Here is a 20,629-nt window from a genome sequence, read left to right as displayed (position 1 = left end):
GATGCTGCAGAATCTGAGATAACAAGGTGTGGAGCTGGATGAACACAGCAGGCCAAGGCAGCATCAGAGGAGCAGGAAGGCTGACATTTTGGATCTAGTCCCTTCTTCTGAAGAAGGGTCTAGGTCTGAAACATTAGCCTTCCTGCCTCTCTGATGCTACTTGGCCTGCTGCGTTCATCCAGTGCTATACCTTGTTAGTTTAGGAAGCTCAGTTTTAAAGAGCAGTGAGGGGTGGGCAACAGATGAGAGCCTTGCCAGCATTGCCCAATCCTAGAAAGGAAAAAGCTTTTTGGGTGGTTTTGTGCCCAGAGCACAGCCTGTACAAATGGGTCAATATTTATTCAAGAGGTAACAAGGTGTAGAGCTGGATGAACACAGCAGGCCAAGCAGCATCAGAGGAGCAGGAAAGCTGACATTTCAGGCCTAGACCCTTCTTCAGAAATGGGGAGGGCAAGGGGGTTCTGAAATAAATAGGGGGAGAGGGGGAGGCCCGCTTCTTTAACTTGTCTGTCTCCTCTCCACCTATCTTCTCCTTTATCCATCTTCTATCTGCCTCTACTTCTCTCCCTATTTATTTCAGAACCCCCTTCCCCTCCTCATTTCTGAAGAGGGGTCTGGGCCCGAAACATCAGCCTTCCTGATCCTCTGAAACTGCTTGGCCTGTTGTGTTCATCCAGCTCTACACCTTGTTATCTCAGATTCTCTAGCATCTGCAGCTCCTACTATCTCTGAAACAGTATTTATTCAGCTCCCAAACCCAAAGCAACACTGCCACCACCTGGTTGTCACCTCCAGCTGCAAATATAACCCACTGCACATTCTGTGACATGTTTCAATGCATTTGATCCTGATCGATTTAACCCCAGCCAATACCTTAAACCACAACAAAAGGCACGAGAAATTTTCTCAAAACAATTGTAATTCACCTGGTACTTTCTAAATTAGCAGCAACAAAAGGGGGGGATAATCAAAGGCCAGTTGTAACTAATAAAAGCTTCACACCACTGTTATAGTTCTTTGTTTTTTTCAAGGCAATTGCAACCTGAATGTTTAATCTCTATTTGAAGCAAGTACTTCACGGCGTGAAGAGTTGGGGAGATGTAGCTAGAGTGGAACAAGATGACTATGGGTGGAGATGAAAACTCTCTCCTCTAGCACAGGAATCAAGAACAAAGAACAAATTTAAAATTACAGCTGGGCCATCCCAGGGGTAAAATCACCTGACACTTTGGCAAAGAGTAGAAAAAAATCTGGAATTCTTTCACTCAAAAATCATGAATGGTGAGGAGCAATCTGATCTTTCACGATTGACAGTAGTTCTTGCTGGGAAAGAATGTTGTGAGATTATGATGCAGAACTGGGAGAAAGGAGTTGACATTTAGATCGGAGATAGTAGGAACTGCCGATGCTGGAGAATCTAAGATAACAAGAAAGGTGCAGACCCAAAACGTCAGCCTTCCTGCTCCTCTGATGCTGCTTGGCCTGCTGTGTTCATCCAGGTCTACACAGTGTTATCTGACATTTAGATCAGTCCTGTTCTAACTGAACACACCAGGAGACTTTTTTTTTGGCAGGGTCGGGGGGGCGGGGGGGGAAGCAGAAATAGTGTCTTGCTCAGCTTCAGACGGTGTGCACCATACACAAACCCACTCACAGTACTGGAAGCCATCTCAGAATACATTAGTTCAATTAGTTTTTAATTAACCAAGGGTTTGACTCCATATTTGTTATCACACTTGCTAAGTAAACACAAGATAGCAGCCAAGCCCATTACAAGGTTGGCATTGCTATGGGATATAAAATTACAAACAGAATGGATAAGAGAAGGTTGTGGGGTTATGAATCTGTGGAATTTCCTGCCCAGTGAAGCAGTTGAGGCTTCCTCGTTGAATGCCTTTAAAGCAAAGATAGATAAATTTCTGAACAGTAAAGATTTAAGGGTTATGGTGAGTGGACAGGTAAGTGGAGCTGAGTCCATGAAAAGATCAGCCTATTGAATGGTACAGCCAGCTCCAGGTCCTGTGCTGTTAGTGAGATTATGTTTGATTGGAAAATTTGCTCTTGCCCTAGAAGCTGGCAGGTAGTTGATGGTGAAGAGGTAAGTAACTGCTGCAGGATAAGAGCAGTGATTCACTGAAACCCCTGAAGAGCAGAAATGAAATTTGGTCTGGAGAAGAGTGAGCTAATTACACAACAGAGGAGGGGGTTGTTCAGCAGGGTAAAAGGAATGCATGTTCACAGGTCCCTGAAAACAGCAGAACAGGTACACTAGGAGGTAAAGAAATCAAATTGAATGTTTTCCTTCATTAGATGTGGCATAAATCCAAAAGCAGGGATTTAATGCTGGAATTTTACTAAAACACTGCTGAGACTACAGCTGGAGGTCTATGCACAGCACGGATTACCACATTAAAGGGAGGGTATCATTGATGTGGAGAGATTACAGAAGAGATTTACAAGGAGGTTGCTAGGACTTGAAAGTTGCAGCAATGAGAAAGAATTGCATCAGTTCGAGTTGTTTTCCCTTGAACATCAAAAGCCAACAGGTGACTTTATGAGGTGTACAAAATAATAACCAGCTTTGATAAAGTAGGCAGGGACTGGTTTTCCCTAACCAGGGAGATAAACTACTAGGGGCACTAATTTAACATGATTGGTGGAGGATTAGAAGACAGATTATAATTCTAGGGTAAGGGGTAGAAGATTTAAAACAGAGATGAGGAGGAACTACTTCTCTCAAAGGGTTGAGAAACTGTGGAATTCACAACTCTAGGATTTAGCAGATGCTTGGATAGTTAGTATATTTGAAGAGATGACTGATTTTTAATTTGTAATGGGTACAAGATTACAAAGAGCAGGCAAGAAAGGGGACTTGAAGCTGAGGTGAGGTCAGTCATGCTTTTATTAAATAGCAGAGCAGGCTTGAGGGGCTGAATGGCCTGCTCCTAGTTGTTATCTGTTGTCTTGTTAGAGGGAACGAGGAAAAGCGTTTTCACTCAGAGGGTGACGAGTCTTGAATTTGCTGCCGAGCTTGGTGGTTGAGGCAGAAATCCTCACTGCACTTAAAAGGGAACCTGGATCGGACCTTGAGATAATGGAACCCACAAAACCTGAGACCAAGTAGGAATAGAACTTTTGGGGGCAGTGGAGGGGCTACTGTTTTCTTGAGCCAACTATAACGGGCTGCATGGTCTTTTCCTGTGCTGCAACTGCTCCATTTCCCTGGTACGTAGAAATGCCTAGAGAGCTGACAGCACAAAGAGGCCTGTCTCACTGTACTTTCCCCTGTTTGATCCATGGCTCTGCAGGTTACCGCATTTGAACCTCACCTCCCAACAACTTTATGGTACTTTGAGGGTTTCTACTTTCAGAAACTTTTCAGTCAATAAGTTCCTGTCAACAAACAGTCTCTGGGTGAAACAACACATCCTCAATCTCTTGGAATTACTTTAAACATTTCCAACCTGCGAGATCATCCTATCTATTGAGCAATTTAGGTGTCATCATCTCAGAAACCTATCAGAGCTTTCATCCCCGTCTGTCCACTCCTGTCCTCCCAAAAGTCCCATCCACTATATCTATCATCCATACTCTCCTCCAATTCCCTCAAGCTTCCCCTTCAATAACTGCCTATCCCATCTGCTCTGAGGCAACTGAAGTACTAGATGAATCTTTTTCAGATGTTCAGACTTCCTCTTTACTGCAAACATTTCAACATCTCATTTGTCTCTCCATGGGAGGAGGAACATACATCCACATCCCAAATGCATTCAGTTTATGAATGAACTCTTCGTTGTTAAGCATTGTACAGATTATTTAACTCATTACTATCTCCCCAAAACCAAAGACGCTTACAGAATCATAGGAAATAGCTGCAATCAGCTCAGCCCATCAAGCCCACTACACCATTCAACTCATCATGTGCCCCAAAACCATTTTTGCCACACCCATCAAGCCCATGAGTTCATGGGTAGCTCTAAATCTTGTGATTTTGGTCTTAAACCTGCTCAATGATTGAACTCTGGGGACAGGGAATTCCTCAGATTCAGCACAGCGACAAAACTCCTCATCGCAGTCCTAAATGACCTACTACTTATTCAGAGATTGAAAGACACAGGAGACAGGAAGTTCTTAAACTTGAAAGGGTTCAGAAAAGATTTAAAAGAATATTGTTGGGAGGGTTTGAGCTATAGGGGGAAGGCTGAACAGGCTTGGGGTATTTTCCCTGGAGAGTCAGAGGCTGAGGGGTGACCTTATAAAGGTTTGTAAAACCATGAGGGGCACGGACAGGGTGAATAACCAAGGTCTTTTGGCCGGGGTGGGGGGAGACGAGTCCAAATCTAGAGGGTGTGGGTTTAAGGTGAGAGGGGAAGCATTTAAAAGGGACTTAAGGGGCAACTTTTTCACACACAGGGTGGTCTGTGTATGGAATGAGCTGCCAGAGGAGGAGGAGGAGGCTGGTACAATTATAAACATTAAAGAGGCATCTGGATGTGTACATGGATAGGAAAGGATTTAGAGAGATGCTGGCAAACTGAACTAGATTAATTTCGGATACCTGGCTGGCATGGGCAAATTGGACCGAAGGGTTTGTTTCCATGCTATAGATCTCAATGACAGCTCCAACATCAAGAACATCTTCACTGATCTTCTACATCAGCAAAATCTTTCTACATTTCCTAATGGTTTTAAAATCAACAATCCATCTAGTCTCTCCCCAGCCCAAGTCCCAACAAACCAACTAGAACAGTCTCCAATTTCCATGTGAAAAATATTCAAGTCTCAACCAGCTTTCTTAAAACACACAAACAATCAGAGGCTGGTTTTAGGAACATGAACATTTATTATTTCAAATTCACAAAGCGTGATATAAGTGCTAGGTGCCTGCATACAATAATGCAAATTCATAAAACCATCGCAAGAACAGCAACAAAATCTTATCAACATACAATTTCCAAACACTAATCATCTTCACAAATAAAGTTACAAAGAAATCAGGGAATGAGAGTGCAGAGGAGGATCACAAGCTTCATTCAGAATTCATTAAACCCTCTGCATTCAAACATCAATCAATTATGTTCAGAGATGGTTAAAATTCAGCTGCTCCAGTTCTCTCTCCTGCAGGGACTCTACTGTTCAAGAGCAGAGAACGTGTACAGAGAGATTCCCAAACCACCCCCCTCTTCTCCCAAACGATAGCCCCAGTCACTGCACCTCCAGGCCATTCAAACGTGTCATGTCCAACCCAAAACCCTCTCATCCGATCCTGGTGGTGGGCACCAATGAGGACAGGACCGCATATGGTTCCCAGGCACCTCTACACCCACAAATCAATACCTTGTCACCCTGCAGACTCCAGGCAGAGGGGAGTTCATTCAGAGAAGGGCTGGGAAACAGACTCACGCTCCTCCCAGTGTCTTTGTCACAGGCCTTCCCAAAGGTATTTGACGGAGAGTACTGACGCTGTCACCCTTAGGCAAATACACAGGATAGAAGAAGAGAGGTGATTTTCCCTCCTATAAATGATGATAATTGTTCAACAGTCACATCAAATAGAAACTGAGCAAAGGTGTTCGAAAGGTTGCTCTCAGTTTAAGGCCTCTTCCAAAGGCCCATCCAACTGTCAACAGTCCTTAAAATTCAAGTTCCTTCTCATGAGCAATTTTCAACCATACACCAGTCAAGTGGACATTTTTCAAGATAATCTCCTATTCAAAGAAAAGCTGGCTGGTGAGGTTCTCTCATGTTCTTTTGCCAACAGCAAACATGAACATTTCAATAACTCACCCAAATCATCAGCTATTCAGCTTGCTGTGCCATCACTAGAGAACCTCAGGAAGCCTCGCCAACTCGGACAGTACTGCCTAGTCGGCTAGAGGAAGGAGTCAATCTACAATCACCTCCTTCCAATATTTCACCCCAAGCAGACTTAAGACACACCATTACACACACCCAACACCAAACGGTTTCAAATCCCAAAACTGCTCGCTCCCTCCACACCACCGCGCGCCCATTGTTTTTGCCACCCTCAGTAATCATCAACCCAACTGAACGAGGGAGGTGAGGAGCAGCAAAGGGAAGGACGGACAGACAGACACTCACACACAATGAGAAGGACACCGTGCAACTGGCTTGGAATAGGGGCCACTACAGCCCATGTTTATTACAGAGAAGGAGAGGTTGTTTCTAACATAAACGATGAGTACGTAGAAACCCAATTATTTCACCACAGTAGCATCAGTTACCCAGCCCTCCCTTCCAGAGTCTCTCCCACATTAACACATTTCCCATAACTCACGGCTTTCCAATACACTCACCGCAAAGCATCAGCATGGGGCAGTCGAATAAATGATGCGTCTAAAAGTGACAGAAACACCCCAAAGAGTGCGAAACTGAGCAGCAGCTTCCAAAGCTGGAAAGACGCCACTTCTGCATTACATCCAGAGATCAGTCAGTTTGCTCGCTCTAAAAGCAAGTGCTAAAACTTTTTTTTAAAATGCCAAGAGGTGCTGTGAGCAGCAGCAACACGATAAACCTTTCTCTCCCTCCTTCATTCCTCAACCCAATACCAAGGCATCAGCTTGCATCTTCTACAAAAAGAAACGAAACAACAGGATTGCACAAAGGATTTCCAAAACGATGACAGAGTGCCGAGAACCCCGGGATGAATAGGAAATGAGCTCCATTACCAAACTTGGAATGGAAATGAGACTCACATCATTTTCCCAACAGAGCAACCCCTACACCTCAAAACACAAGTGTCACAACTCGATTGTCATTTTAATCAAGAGACACACAGACATATGAGCACTTTAACTTCAGCAATCCACTAAAGGGTTGCATGCTCCAACTACACAAGGGGTACGATCTAAAACAGCAACACAAACATGACATCCCTCCCCAGGCCAAGAGACATATGCACTCCCTTCTCATCATATATAAAGGTTCCACAACTCGACACGAGCTTGACCTGTCGTTGAGCTCCCCACCAAATCCCCGTTCAGTATCTCCACCACATGTGGCTCAACAGTCTCCAATAAAAAGACCCCGAGTTTCTACGGCACGGTTCATCACCTCACAATGTCTCAAAGCCCATCACAACCAATGAAGTACTTTGGAAGCACACTCACTGATGCAGGAAACAGTGCCACCAATTTGCTCACAGCAAGACCCCACAATGACCAATCACCCTGACTTTATAGAGACAACAGTTGAGGAAAGTTATGAAACAAATATGGAGAACATCCTCTGTGCCTCTTTCAGACAATGAAACAGATCTTTAATGTCCACTTGGGCAGACAGACAAATTTGAAGTCTCATCTTAAAACAGAAACCTCCAAAGATGCTGCGCTCCTTCAGTGCCCACCCTCCCAACAGTGCAATGCTGCCTCAGTACCAAACGTCCAACAGTGCAACAATCCCTCACTACTAACCCTCCCAAAGTGCAACATTCCCTCACGGTGACAGCAGAGTGCCCCACATGCTGACCCTCACCAGTGCAACATCTTCCGAATAGCGCCACCTCGGCACTGACCCTCTGACAGTGCGGCGCCCCCTTGGCGCTGCCATTCTGATCTGCAATCGTGAACCGCTGACCTTCTCACCCTGTTGAACAAATGCTTTTACTGAGCCGAACCCACAGCCTAAAAATAACTGGAATCATTTCTAAACCAGACAGGTAAGCGAATGTTATGATTCTCTCTCATAAGCTCAGGTATGTTTTTACTGAAGACAAACCCACTCCATTCAGTTTCTTGTGACAGCAGCTCTCTCTTCCTGGTCGGAAAGTCAGACTCCATGTTCTGACGATGGTTAACCTTTCCATTCGGAAAAGGAAACACGGGATGCACCAACATGAAACAGTCATCCCAGTCCATTATCCGGGACAACATGGATCCAGTTCTGAGCCTACTATAGTGAATGTGCGTGGGAACATACAACTCTGTACCACCTCTTGGATCCAAAAACCTGATCTGTCAATCAGAGAGATTGTGGCTAAGCTGATTACTCCATGTTCTCCAAGCTTTCTACTTTCACTGTCTCGCTTATCCAGAAATGTACCCAGGTCTTAAAAACAAAGATGCTGCTTCCACTGTCTTTTAAGGAATGAGGTTCCAAAGACTTGCTACCCCCAGAAGTTACTTTAAGCTCATCTCCATCTTAAATGGACAGCCCTTAGTTTTAAAATAGTAGTCGTTGATTTTAGATCTTCCCATTATGAGGAAACATCCTTTCCACATCCACCCATGAAGACTCCACAGCATCTCATATGTTTCAATTAAGTCATCTCTTCTACACTTCAGCAGATAGAAACTCAACTGGCCAGCCATTCCTCATGAGACAATCTGGCTGTTCCAGCTATTAGTCTGGTAAACTTCTGAACTCCAATGTATTTACACCTCCTTAAGTAATGAGGCTGATACTAGTGGGCTCACCAATGTCCTGTATAATGAAGCAGAACTTTGCTGACACTGACAAAGATTACACTGAGAATATCAAATCCATCTGATTCTAGGACGTAACATTTACATTTCACTAGATGGAACAGACCAGCTTCACAATTGATAGCTGGGTCAGTTGTCAACAGCATGCAACATGAGAGGTTCACATTTCTTATCCAAACCTTTATCAGTTTGAGTGGAGCCAAATTGCGACAAAGCACCGAGATAACCATTCAGCCCTGATCTTACTGAGGGCCTAAAGTCAGGTTTGAGGGGCTGAATGGCTAAATCCTACTCCTCCTGTTTTTATTGGACGATGAAAAGATGCAGCTGTTTTAAATTTGTAGACGTTACCAAATTACTTGCAGGTTTGGCGGTGATTTTTTTTTAAAAATTACTTGTGGAGGAAGGAAGGTGCTGAGTGAAAACTGATGGTAGCCTCCTTCCAAGAGAGAGACCTCCTCAAAATCTCCCAGCCCCAAGGTCCATATTCTACAGCAAAATGTACATTATCAGTTGTTCAATCAATTCTCCATAACTCTGTCTGGTGCCCAGCCTCAGCAAATATATAAACTTGGACAAGTTCCCAGAAGTACAAAAACATGTAGCAGTTTTTGAAAGTACTAACATGAGCTCATGGAGTCACAGTGTTGCAGGAGGGAGCCAGCCAATTATGTCCAAACTGACTCTCTACAGCAATCAAGTTAACAAGCCTTTCTCCAGTAAAGGCACAGTGTAGGTTCCTGAACATCCTGCTTTGCACACTTTCTTCAGAACTGAGCGCATTCTTTGGAATTCTGTTCCCTGAGGCAGGTACCTTCTTAACTTCGAGTCAGCATGATCCCAGAGACCATCAGGCTGCTCTCTAGTTACAGGTTTAACCTGAGGGTCACAATGCCTCAGGCAAGGGGAGGGATTGGGGACAGTCCTCTGTGACAACCTCAACGTCAAGTGAAACACTCTGACTAATCCCTTGGAGAACAGGCCCCAGGGCACAATGCAAGGTGTAAAACTACAAACATGAGACGGATACTAAAATGATGGAGTATTAGTGAGACCATTTGGCCACGACGTAGAATGTAAATTTACACAGCACCCTTGATAACATCCAGATATCCCAAACCACTATATAACCACTGGACTATCTGAAACGTAGACATTGTTGAAATGTACAAAACACAGCAGCACATCAGGAACAGCAACAAAGTAATAACCAGATCAAATTTACTTTTTAAAAATAGATGTTAATTGAGCAGGAAATACTGGCTCTCAGGAGGAGAAACTGCTCTGCTCGTCAGGCAAAGGCAATACATCTTTCAAGTCCATCTGAGGGTCAGACAGGGTTTCACATCTCTCACAGATAATCTCCGACAGTGCGGGCTCACCCTCCAACATTGCCACAGTGAATTTGGTAAAATGCAACTTGAGTCCACTACACTTAGTGTGAATGGGAGATAGAGTAACAGGCAGCTCCCTTAGACAACAAACTTCTGTTGCACATGTACAGAAGGAGCAACTGTACACTCCTCTGTTTACTCACCTTCAAGATGCATGGGGTATGTTCTACGCTACAAACACAAGGGTTTCGCATTCTGCACAGAATTCCAGATAATTTCTGGTCGAGTGCTCACAGCCATCAGCCCAATCCACCCAACAGATCCACGTGAGATCATGCCTCCAAATGGGAGAGAGCCTCTGACTAAAACTGAAGGAATGCAAACCAAGGATCAACTACTTCTGTCGTAAAACTGAGCATGTTCTCATCAGCTACCGGCCCTGTAGACACACAAACCAGAAACACAACTATCACACAGCGACCCCACCTGACATCCCACAATATATTTATATTCTTTGTTGCAACAAGAAACTATCCACACCAGTGGGCTATGAAAGACAGTTATGTCCCTACACAGCTCTCAGCGAAAGAAGTTCTCCCATCTGACCTAGCCTTTCAGGGAACAGCCACTTTTGACATTTAACACCAGCGCTTTTTGTGGCATGTGGAGATGGAAGGCGAGTGTGAGAATGTTCCCGCTCAATTGGGAACAGGAAGACAGTTCAACAGAACTCTCAGAGAACAACAGGAATCTCTCGTGCTCACAAAACATGGATTCACCTCAAACAACATTTCGAACACTGAGCCAGGGCCTTGTGATTCCAGCAGGGAGACCTTGGCACTCAAAGTGAACATGACAAGAGAAAGTCTGACCCTCACTGGGAGACAGGACTGAACAGTAGTGTTAAATAACACTCCCACTGCTGCTCGCCACATGGCTTTCCTCACTCTCTCATTCCAATAGTCTTCGGAATCTCTCCCGGTTACCATTCGGAGCTGGTTTCAGCAGCTTTGGGAGTTAGTTTGAGATATGAACGGTTACTTTCTCCTTGCACGGTGGCTAAGGTGGTCATTGGTCTGCAAAGCTGTCAGGAGCTAGAACAGCTCAGAATCTCCACAAAACAAATGATCAGCTATTGTCACAATTTGGCAGAAAAAAAACAGATTGACCTGGATCAATGAGAACCTACCACTGCTGAGCTGAGTAACTCGGGATTTCAATATTCTAGTTAGATGGAAGAGATGATGGAAGGGCTGATGGGGAAGGGGTTGGGATGTCTCATCGTCAGTCATTGCCGAACCTGCTCTACTGCTGCCCATTAACTCACCAAATGCAGATCAATCTGCTCCATCTAATGGTACTGGAGTCTAAACACTCCCTCTCCAGTTCCCACACACCAAATCAGACTGTGGGCATCTCTGATCTCGAACCCAAATACACATTCTCCCATTAACCCCCAACAGAGAAAGACAAAGGCTTGTGCAGCACCAGAGGCCATTCAGCCCATTCTCTGTCAGCCAATGATCACGTAATGGCATTAACGGCTCTAGCAACACCAGGCTCCCCTTGTTACTTGCATCAAACAGCAGCCAGTTTTATCCCCTTAAAATGCACAAGCCATCCTCAAACATTCCATCTCTCAGTGACCGCTGCTCCCTCCCAGCAGAGGGTGAATTGCAGGGTAACTCAGCAACTCAGTGCAGTCCCCAACAGATAAATGAATGAATTCTGCATCAGCCCTTCATTTGCTAAAGGCACAAAAAGCAGTTTCTGTAAACCCCGTTTTCAAAGTGAATCTGAAACGCACAACTCAAAATGGCGGCTGAAACTGTCCTCACCAGAACCCAGGTCGGGGATCACGGTCCTCCCAACTTAATGCCATAACATCACCGGTCCGGAAGATTTTCTTATAACCACATCAACGTCACATAGCATTCATTTCCAAATGGTCGTGCTCTCAGTCATTGTATTTTCTTCATGAAGATTGAGAAATGACTAAGAGGGCCACTGCCATCCAATCGCTTGGGGAAATGTTTCTGCTCTGATACATTCTCTCAGCTCCTATAGACTGCTGTTGAACCAACCAAACCAACATATCCCAGGCACAGACACAAACTCTCAACAACCAATAACTCTGGAAGCACTTTGTAATGCCAACTGCTAACCTTCAAAGTGATGAAGAATCATCAGCTCCTGGACTTACCTGAGGTCAGTGATCACCAGATTCAGCTAGTTTCACCCTCAAAAACCCCTCCCATTCAATCTGCCACTTTCTATTCGCTCTAGAGTTGTCTACATTAGGCTGCAGGAGCTAACAGTAAAAATGAGCCAGTTCACATTGCCCAGTACAAGAGGGCACATCTGTTAAGGATGGGTAAGGCTCTCTAATCTCTGGTGTGAAGCACCACCAGGGGAGAGCCAGAGGCTGTAGGTAGCAGAGCAGCTGCACAGGGGAATGGGGGGATAGTTTCAAAAATTCCCAACTTGTATCCCAAGCACATGACGCCTAGGGGGTTCAGTCTCTGTCAAATCCTTCCAGCAGTTGACAGGCCTTTCTCTTACAAGAGTGAGGGAGACACAGTGCCCTTAACCGATCATCAGCTCACACCCACCCTGACCCCAGAGGGATTCCACCAAAATGATCCTTCCAATTCTATAATTCCCGCCCCAGACTAGTCCTAATCCCAGTTGCAAACAGCTATGTCTCTGTGCTAAATCAGAGCTCTAAATAAGAAGTGCGTTCAGCTTTTTCTTATATAATAAAAGTTAATTTGTACTAAAAGTTTATCGCGACCTTTTTAAAAAAAGTCGCTGGAAAAGTTTCAGCCAGCTCGGGTGAGCTGAATTTTGGAGATATCACATCGGTTTAGTCTCATCTCCATAAAGTGGCTGTTGTCTGCTTCATGTTACAAATAAAAACATATCAAAACAGACGAAGCTGAAGAAGCAGAGGCGGGAAGGCCCAAAATCTTCGAAGGGCTTCAGGCACATTCCACTTCCACGTCTGATTTTCAGCATTCGCAGTTTTTTTTTGACTCTCTGTATCTCGAGGTTTTACGTGTTTTAAATGATAACTAATAGTGTTGTGGCAAAGATCCCAATTGCAGCATGAAAACCAGATCCTAACAAAATAAAAAAAACCCAATAACCCCGCCTCCAGATTCACTCGGAAAAAAATTCCCAATGGCGGGTGGGAGCGAAGGTGACCGGCAGAGGGGGTGGGGGGGGAGACGGGCAGAGAGAAGGGGGAACGAGGGAAGGGGGGGCGTGTGTACATCCACAGCAAGGTATGACCGCTCTGAAACGATGGGACGCTGGCATCGGGGAAGATGGCGCCTGTGACCCACCAGAGCTGGTACCCTACAATGGGGTAGTGACTGCTGGAGGCAGGAATGCTGGGCTAACCAGGATCCCCCACCTCATATACAGTGTGTGTGTGTGTGTGTGTGTGTGTGGGGGGGGGGGGGGGGGGGCAAGGTTACCCCCAACCCAACACACCACCCCACCACCCCCCAACCCCCCCGCCACGGGGCTACTTATTCACAGCAGATTTGACAAAGTTGTCAGCGTTGCAGAACTCCTTAATGGTGACGGTCAGCAGATTGGTCGTCACATCGGTCACCACCACGTTGGAGCACGGCGACATCTCGGGCCGCCAGTCCGACACATCGCGCTCGGAGTCCGAGCCCACCCAGCTCTCCTGGCCCCCTGGGGGGGACCTCCTTCCTGCGGCAGACTCGGGAGGCAGCGACAGATCAAGGGCCTCTGCCTCTCTCCAGTCGGGCACCGTGGGGCTCGGGGCGTCACCCTGGAGCTTGGCCCCACAATGGCGTGCCTCCCCCGACCGCTGGCACTCGCTGCCCGGGGGCACCGGGTCAGTGGCATAACAGGGGGCGCAGGGAGGGGCAGGAAAGGGCTCGGGTCGGACAGCAGGGGCTCGGAAGCTCGGTTCCGAGCAGGACGTGCCCGCATCGCTCTCCATCCTCCTCCCATCCACCACCGGAGTCCGGAAGGATTTGTCGTAGACAGAAAAGTTATTGAATTTCATGTGACGGATCTGACTGCGAAGGATACTGTCGCTGAATTTCTTGCTCTTACCGATGACGCGGTTGCGAGATGGGATCTTGGCTTTGCCCAGCGCCTTGCTACTGCTCTTGTCAATCACCTTCAGGTTGAGGATGATCCTATTCCGTTTGCGTTTCCGAGGCTCCACTTTGCGGTTGATGATTCGGACGGTCTCGGGGAGGGGCAGGGACGTCCTGCTCTGTCCGCTTAGGCCCGGTTGCGGCTCAGCACGCCCCAGGTTCCGTTTGGATGTCCGATAGCAACGGCGGATGTTCTTCTTCAGCTTGTAGGCCGCGAGGCTGCTGGGGAGCTTGGCTGCTGACCCTGGACCAGGCTTCATGGAAAAATGCATCTCCCCGATCCGTAAGGCTTCAGCTTGGGCACGGGCCTGGGTGGGGGGGGAATACAGGGGGAGGGGGAAAGAGGGAGAGGCGGACAGTGGTTACAACACAGCAGAGAGCAGCTCCCTAAGCCTACCGTGGGGCCTTGGTCACAATCACCACAGGGAAATGTACAAGATTCGGGGGAGTAGGCCGAACAGCCCCTCAGGTCTGCCCCACCATTCCACAGGAGGGTGTTTCACCCCCATTTGCTCCACTGACTCCTGACTGAAAAAAAAGTCAGTCAATCTGAACTGAACGCTGGGAAAACTCAGGAGTTTTGGCAGCATCTTTGGAGAGGCCATCAGAGCCAATATTTCGAATCTTCTTCATTACCACTACCAGCAGAAAGCTGGCTCCAGTTATGGGGTTATAGTAATGGGGGTTGGGAATGCTTTTAGAGAACGATTGGATACTCAAGAACACCCACCCAATACCATCCTGAGCATGACACGCCCAAAACCAGACAAAAACCTGATCTGCAACAAGAGCATTTCAACCACCAGGCAAAGCCAATTGTCCTTTTCTGACAAAGGGTGTAGGCCCAAAATGTCAGCTTTTATGCTCCGCAGATGCTGCTGGGCCTGCTGTGTTCATCCAGCTCCACACTTTGTTATTTCGGATTCTCCAGCATCTGCAGTTCCCATTATCACTGAAGCCAATTGTCCCCATTGGTTAACAATGACATCATTAATGCTCAATGACATCAGGCAATAGCATCCCATAAACAGTTAAACCCTTTGCACCTTACTTGGTGTGGGGCAGGATTTTGGGATCATGGGAGACCCTTCATTTGAGGTTCCAGCTGTAAACACTGGACAGCTTTAAGAAAGGAAATATGGAAGCGGTTCTATAGAGGTTCCCTCAGCTGACTCCTGGAGTGAAGGCGTTGATTTATTAAGAATGGCTAAACTGGTCAGGTCTTTCAATGTTCCAGTTTAGAAGAATGAGGAGTGAGATCTTATTGAATCATACAAGATTTTGAGACAGCTTCACAAAACTGTAAAAAACCCTACAGCGTGGAAGCAAGCCATTCGACCAGAGTCCATTCTGACCCTCAAAAGACCATCCCACCGGGATCCATCCCTTACCCCATCATTGTAACCCTGCATTTCCCATGGCCAGTCCACCCTAACCTGCACATCTCTGGGCTGTAGGAGGAAACCGGAGCACCCGGAGGAAACCCATGCAGTCAGTCGCCCGAGGCTGGAATCGAACCTGGATCCCTGGTGCCGTGAGGCAGCGGGGCTAATCACTGAGCCACCGTGCCACCCCTTTACAGCATCAACATCAAGAAAATGTTTCTATGAGTGAAGCATTCTCAAAGTCAGGAACATTGTTAGAGAACACCCATCTAAAATTGAGATGCTAGGGAATTTCTTCTGGCAGAGGGGAGTAAATGTCTGGAATGCTCTACCCAGAGAGTTTGGAGGCGAGATCACTGCAAGTTTTTAAACAGGAGACTTTTGCAACACAGGAGCATGGGCTGAGAGGAGCAGGCATGGAAGAAGAGGTCAGGACTGGGGAAGATCAGGCTTGAATGGGTGAAAGGTGGGGAAACTGTTGAGGGGCTGCATGGCCTACTGTTTCTATTTTCTACAAATTTACACCTCAGTGGGTAGCATGCGACCCTCTGCATCAGGAGCCTGTGGCTTCTAGTCTCACTACAAGCCCTGAGTTTGCAGAGAGTCCCAGTCAATACGAAAACCAGATGTATCCAGGATTTCATCCTGTGCAAACTGGTCCTGTTACCAAAAGCAAAACCTACATTACTCTATTACCGTTTATCAGCATTGGGCATGCCAAAGCACTCAGCAGCCAACTCGTTATTGCACAGACACTGTTGCAATGTGAGAAATGAGGCTGCCAACTGTTGTCCAGCAAGATCCCACAAACAGCACTGCCATAGTGGCCAGTTAATTTCTCAGTAACACTGGTTGTTGATGAATAAATATCAGCCAGGACATTTAGGGTGGGGCCCCCCGATCGCTTGCACTTTGAGATCCATCCACAACCAGCTGCTTTTATACACCACCGTTAATCTGTTAAAACATCTAAGATACCTCAAAGCAGCATCATGAAAATATGACATCGAGCCACATGGAGGGACATACATAAAAGTTACATAGAATCCCTACAGTGTGGAAGCAGGCCATTCAGCCCATCATGTCCAATGACCTTCCACAGAGCATCCCACCCAGACCCACACCCTACTCTATCCCATAAGGCGGCATTTCCCATTGCCAATCTATTTACTCTGCACATCCCTGGACACTATGGCCAATTCACCCTAACCTGCACATCTTTGTACTGTGGGACGAAACTGGAAGAAACCCACGCAGCCACAGGGAAAATGTGCAAACTCCACATAGACGGTTGCCCAAGGGGGGAATTGAACCTCGGTGCTGTGAGGCAGCAGTGCTAATGAGCCATCCACCAATGTGACGTCAAGCCACATAGAGACATATGAAGGCAAGAGTTTGAATAGGGTTTGATGCCACACAGCTGGTTATAGGAGGCCAGGAGGGGAGATGGTGGATGTGAATGCTAGAGCTCAGGGCCAAAGGAACAAATGCCAGTGATTAAAATCACGGACATGCAAGATCGAGGTTTACTTGGGGAAATGTAAAATATCACAAGACCACTATGAGGAAGAGCAGGGAAGAATTCCAAAGTACGTTAGATTTTACCCTCAATCACAAGGCCAGGAACAGGTATTTATTTCAATCTTGCACGTTTTCTCAACATTCAATGCCCACAAGAAAGTGGGGTTCAGATGACTTCTTGAACCACTGGAGTCAACCTGCTGTGGGAATGCTCCACAACACACTTAGGAAGGGAACTCCAGGATTCCGACCTAGCGACAGTGAAGGAACAGTAATACATTTCCAAATCACGAGGGTGAGCAGTTTGGAGGGGAACTGTCAGAGGGAGATGTTTACTGCCCTTGTCTGTCTAGATGGTACAAGCTGTGGGTTTAGAAGGTGATGGGGTTATTTGGTCATAATGACATGGCTGCTTTAGGGAGCTTACTGTGCACCAGTTGACTCTTCAGCCTTTCCTGCAAATGTGGCAACATCTGCAATAAAATAGTTCATCAGCTGAGAAGTGATCAGATATGTCTGATGGCTATGCAAAGTGCTGTATAAATGTAAATCTTCCTACAGTCACGAGAAAATACAGAAACAAAATGTCTGTAGTTAGAGTAGGTCATTCAGCAAATGACAAGAAACTCCGCTTAATAATAATAATAACTAAAGTAAAACAGAAGCAGGATCAATCAATTTATGGAAATCTGTCAAAATGCAAACAGAAGAACTTCAGAAAAAACCTGCAAACTGCACCATTAAAAAGGGACGTTTTCTTACGTCACCTTGTGAGGAAGCACACCCTAAAAACAGAGTTATTTTGATTTTTGTTTTTGTTCAATATGAAACACTCACTTTCAACAGGAAGGTTTTGGGTTTGGGGCCTCGCTTCTTTGGCCCGTACAGCTCCCTCTCTCTCTCCCTGCAAGAAATGCACAGTGAAAAACAACAGAAATGCACATTTGACACTATGCACAGCAAAGGGAATTTTAAAAAAAAAGAATAAATAAATCCAAAATGGACCCGATTCAGGGCAGGAAGAAAAAAATATTCCTCCGCCTTCCACTGTGTACCTTTGCTCGAAAGCCGCGATCAAACGGGCATCCAAGATGTTCTCCTCCGGTTCCCAAGTGCTGTACCTAAAAGGAGAAAGGAGCTAATTACTGCACCTTTGCAATGTTTGTATGTTCCATTTTATTTTGCAATTTTTTTTCTCTCCTGGCCCGCCACTTACTTGATAGCCCATCCTTTCCACTTCACCAGATACTCGATACGGCCCTGTCAGAAATGCAAAAGGCAAACGTTACTGGGGCCGGCGACACCGTGCACCCGCAGGGATTTTGTGCATTGGTTAAGGTGCACCCTACCTTCCGGACCCGTCGCTTGATGATCGACTCGGCCGCGAACACTCGCTCTCCCACCGCCGAAAGCTCCATCTTGACTCCACAGCACCCACCCCCTCCGCACTCAGTCCAGTGCGCAGCCGCCGACAGCCCGGAGCACGTGACCGCGCCGTCGCCGGGGGCTCAGCTCAGCTCCGCCTCCCCGGCGGCGGTTGCCAGGGACCGGCTCCCATCCCCGGCGGCGGTTGCTAGGGCCTTGTCCCGGGCCAGCAATGCGCTTTGCACCACGATGCGTGCGTTTGCGAAGCGCCGGCTGCAGAGCATTGAGGGGCAGTGGGGGCGGAATTGTCCCGCAGCTCGGGTAATATCGCCCCCACTGATTGCAGGGCTCTCTCTTTGCATTCTGTTGGGTGAAACGGCCATTCATTCATCTATTAAAAACTAACCACAGCTGACTCTCAAATCATTGCAATAGTCTGTTCACAAGAACAAGTCGAGTCAAAACCCGTTGAGTCTTTTAAATTAAAGGATTAAATCAGTCATTGAAGCTGGGAGTAGTTTTACACCAGGTTTTCAGATAAAACTGCTGGACTATAACCTGGTGCCCGTGTTATTTCTGACCTGAATTAGTTCAGTTTGATATCTGGCTTTGAGTAGTGAGATTCGTTTTAAAAATTGCATTCACTTAGCACCTGCTCCTGACTTGAGTGCAGCCCAAGGCGTTTTACGCAGACAAGGAAATATGTGTTTCTGGGTATGGGCATCATTGTCGGAAATTCAACCATTCAGCTGACGCCTGCAAACAAAAGAGTGGTCAAATAGACTGATTCTGTAATGTGATTGAGGGATGAATGTTGGCAACGACACCCTTGCTCCTCTTCAAATATAGGTTCAAGAACCGTGCAGCACGCCCTCAACCCTGCACAAAGCTGGTTGTGCTCCTGGAGCAAGGCTTGTACCCAGGACCTGCCTACTAACTCCAAGGTGTGACACAAGCATAGGCACACGTGCTTGTCTCAAAAAGTCAGCTTCCGGCAGCCAACATACAACACCAGTCCATCTTACAAGAAAGTTGGTCTTCCATTGATATTTGTACAAACGTCATCTCCAGCCACATGTCTGGATTACAATGATCTACGAGTCGTTTTGCTGCCTCAGCAATTAGAGAGGCGATAGCCTTAGTGGTATTATCACTGCACTGTTAATCCAGAGACCCCAGGTAATGTTGCTGGACTTGGCAGTTAGTGGAATAAAAATATCTGAAATAGTCTAATGATACCACAAATCCATTGTCGATTGTTGGGAAAACCCACCTGGTTCACTAATGTCCTTTAGCGAAGGAAACTGCCATCCTGAGCTGGTCTGGCCCACATGTGACTCCAGACCCACAGCAATGTGGTTACCTCTTAACTGCCCTCTGGGCAATTAGGGATGGACAATAAATGCAAACCTAGCCAGTGATACAGACTGGATTCTCTGTCTGGTTCCCACCTGGTTCACTAACATTCTCCAGCAAGGGCCATCTGCTTTCTTACCTAACATGGCTCTACACTCACAATGTGGTTGACTCTCGGATGCCCTCTGAAATGATCCTAGTGAGACGTTGGGAGTGGGGGGGAGAAAATAGACAGCAAATGCTGGTCTGCTTCACTATTCAATTTCATGGCTGATCTTATAATCCTCAGCTCCACCTGCCTGCCTTTTCCCCCAATTCTTGTTCCCCTCACTGATTAAAAATCTAACCTAGGCTTGAATATACTTTACAGACCAGCCTCAACAGCCCTGTATGTTAAAGAACTCCACAGATTCACTTCCCTCTGGGAGAAAAGGTGGTATGCATCTGTGACTCTATATAAGACATTTCTCCTTGTTTCTGTTTGAAATTGGAAACTACCTACCATATGATTATGCCATCTGGTCCTGGACTCTCCTACAAGGAGAAACAATGTCTTGGTATCTACGCTGTCAAACCCCATAAGAATTTTCCATGTTTTAATTACCTCATATTCTTCTAAACTCCCACCAGTACAGGGCCAACTACTCAACCTCTCACAAGACAGTCCCTCCATACCCAGCAGCATCCTCATGGACTTTCTCTGACGGCCTCCAATACCAGCATATCTTTCCTTAGATGTGATGTGAAGATCATCATAGCATTGTAGAATCCCTACATTGTGGAAGCAGGCCATTCGGCCCACCAAGTCCATTCTGACACTCTGAAGAGCATCCCAACCATATCCCGCTGCCGACCCTATCTCTGCATTTCCACCGCTACACACTATGGGACAACTTCCCATGGCCAATCCCTCTGACCTGCACGTTTGGGCCATGGGAAGAAACTGGAGCAGCTGGAGGAAACCCACAGTGTTGGAGAGGGTCAGAAATCACATGACATCATGTTTGAGACCAACAGGTTTATTTAGAAACACAAGCTTTCGAAGCATTAGTCCTGATAGCACCTGAAGAAGGAGCAAG

General features: G+C 46.5%; 1 protein-coding gene across 1 annotated transcript in view; it reads right to left on the bottom strand.

Annotated features, from left to right (window-relative positions):
• The window catches only part of LOC125447163 (neuronal pentraxin-2-like), a 74,284-nt gene extending 56,003 nt beyond the window's left edge, over positions 1 to 18,281 (bottom strand). The window contains exons 1-5 of the mRNA XM_048521350.1: positions 18,179 to 18,281; positions 18,046 to 18,089; positions 17,885 to 17,950; positions 17,667 to 17,733; positions 13,944 to 14,231 (exon numbers count right to left, since the gene is read on the bottom strand). Coding sequence (XP_048377307.1) covers positions 13,944 to 14,231; positions 17,667 to 17,733; positions 17,885 to 17,950; positions 18,046 to 18,089; positions 18,179 to 18,247 — 534 coding nt within the window. The 5' untranslated portion in view covers positions 18,248 to 18,281. The remainder of the gene's footprint in view (positions 1 to 13,943; positions 14,232 to 17,666; positions 17,734 to 17,884; positions 17,951 to 18,045; positions 18,090 to 18,178) is intronic.
• Positions 18,282 to 20,629: the final 2,348 nt, after the last annotated feature.

This window comes from Stegostoma tigrinum, chromosome 38 (genome assembly GCF_030684315.1).
Source record: "Stegostoma tigrinum isolate sSteTig4 chromosome 38, sSteTig4.hap1, whole genome shotgun sequence".
Lineage (NCBI taxonomy): Eukaryota > Metazoa > Chordata > Chondrichthyes > Orectolobiformes > Stegostomatidae > Stegostoma > Stegostoma tigrinum.
The sequence above is the reverse complement of the archived record's forward strand: the minus strand, read 5'-3'. Positions and strand labels throughout refer to the sequence as shown.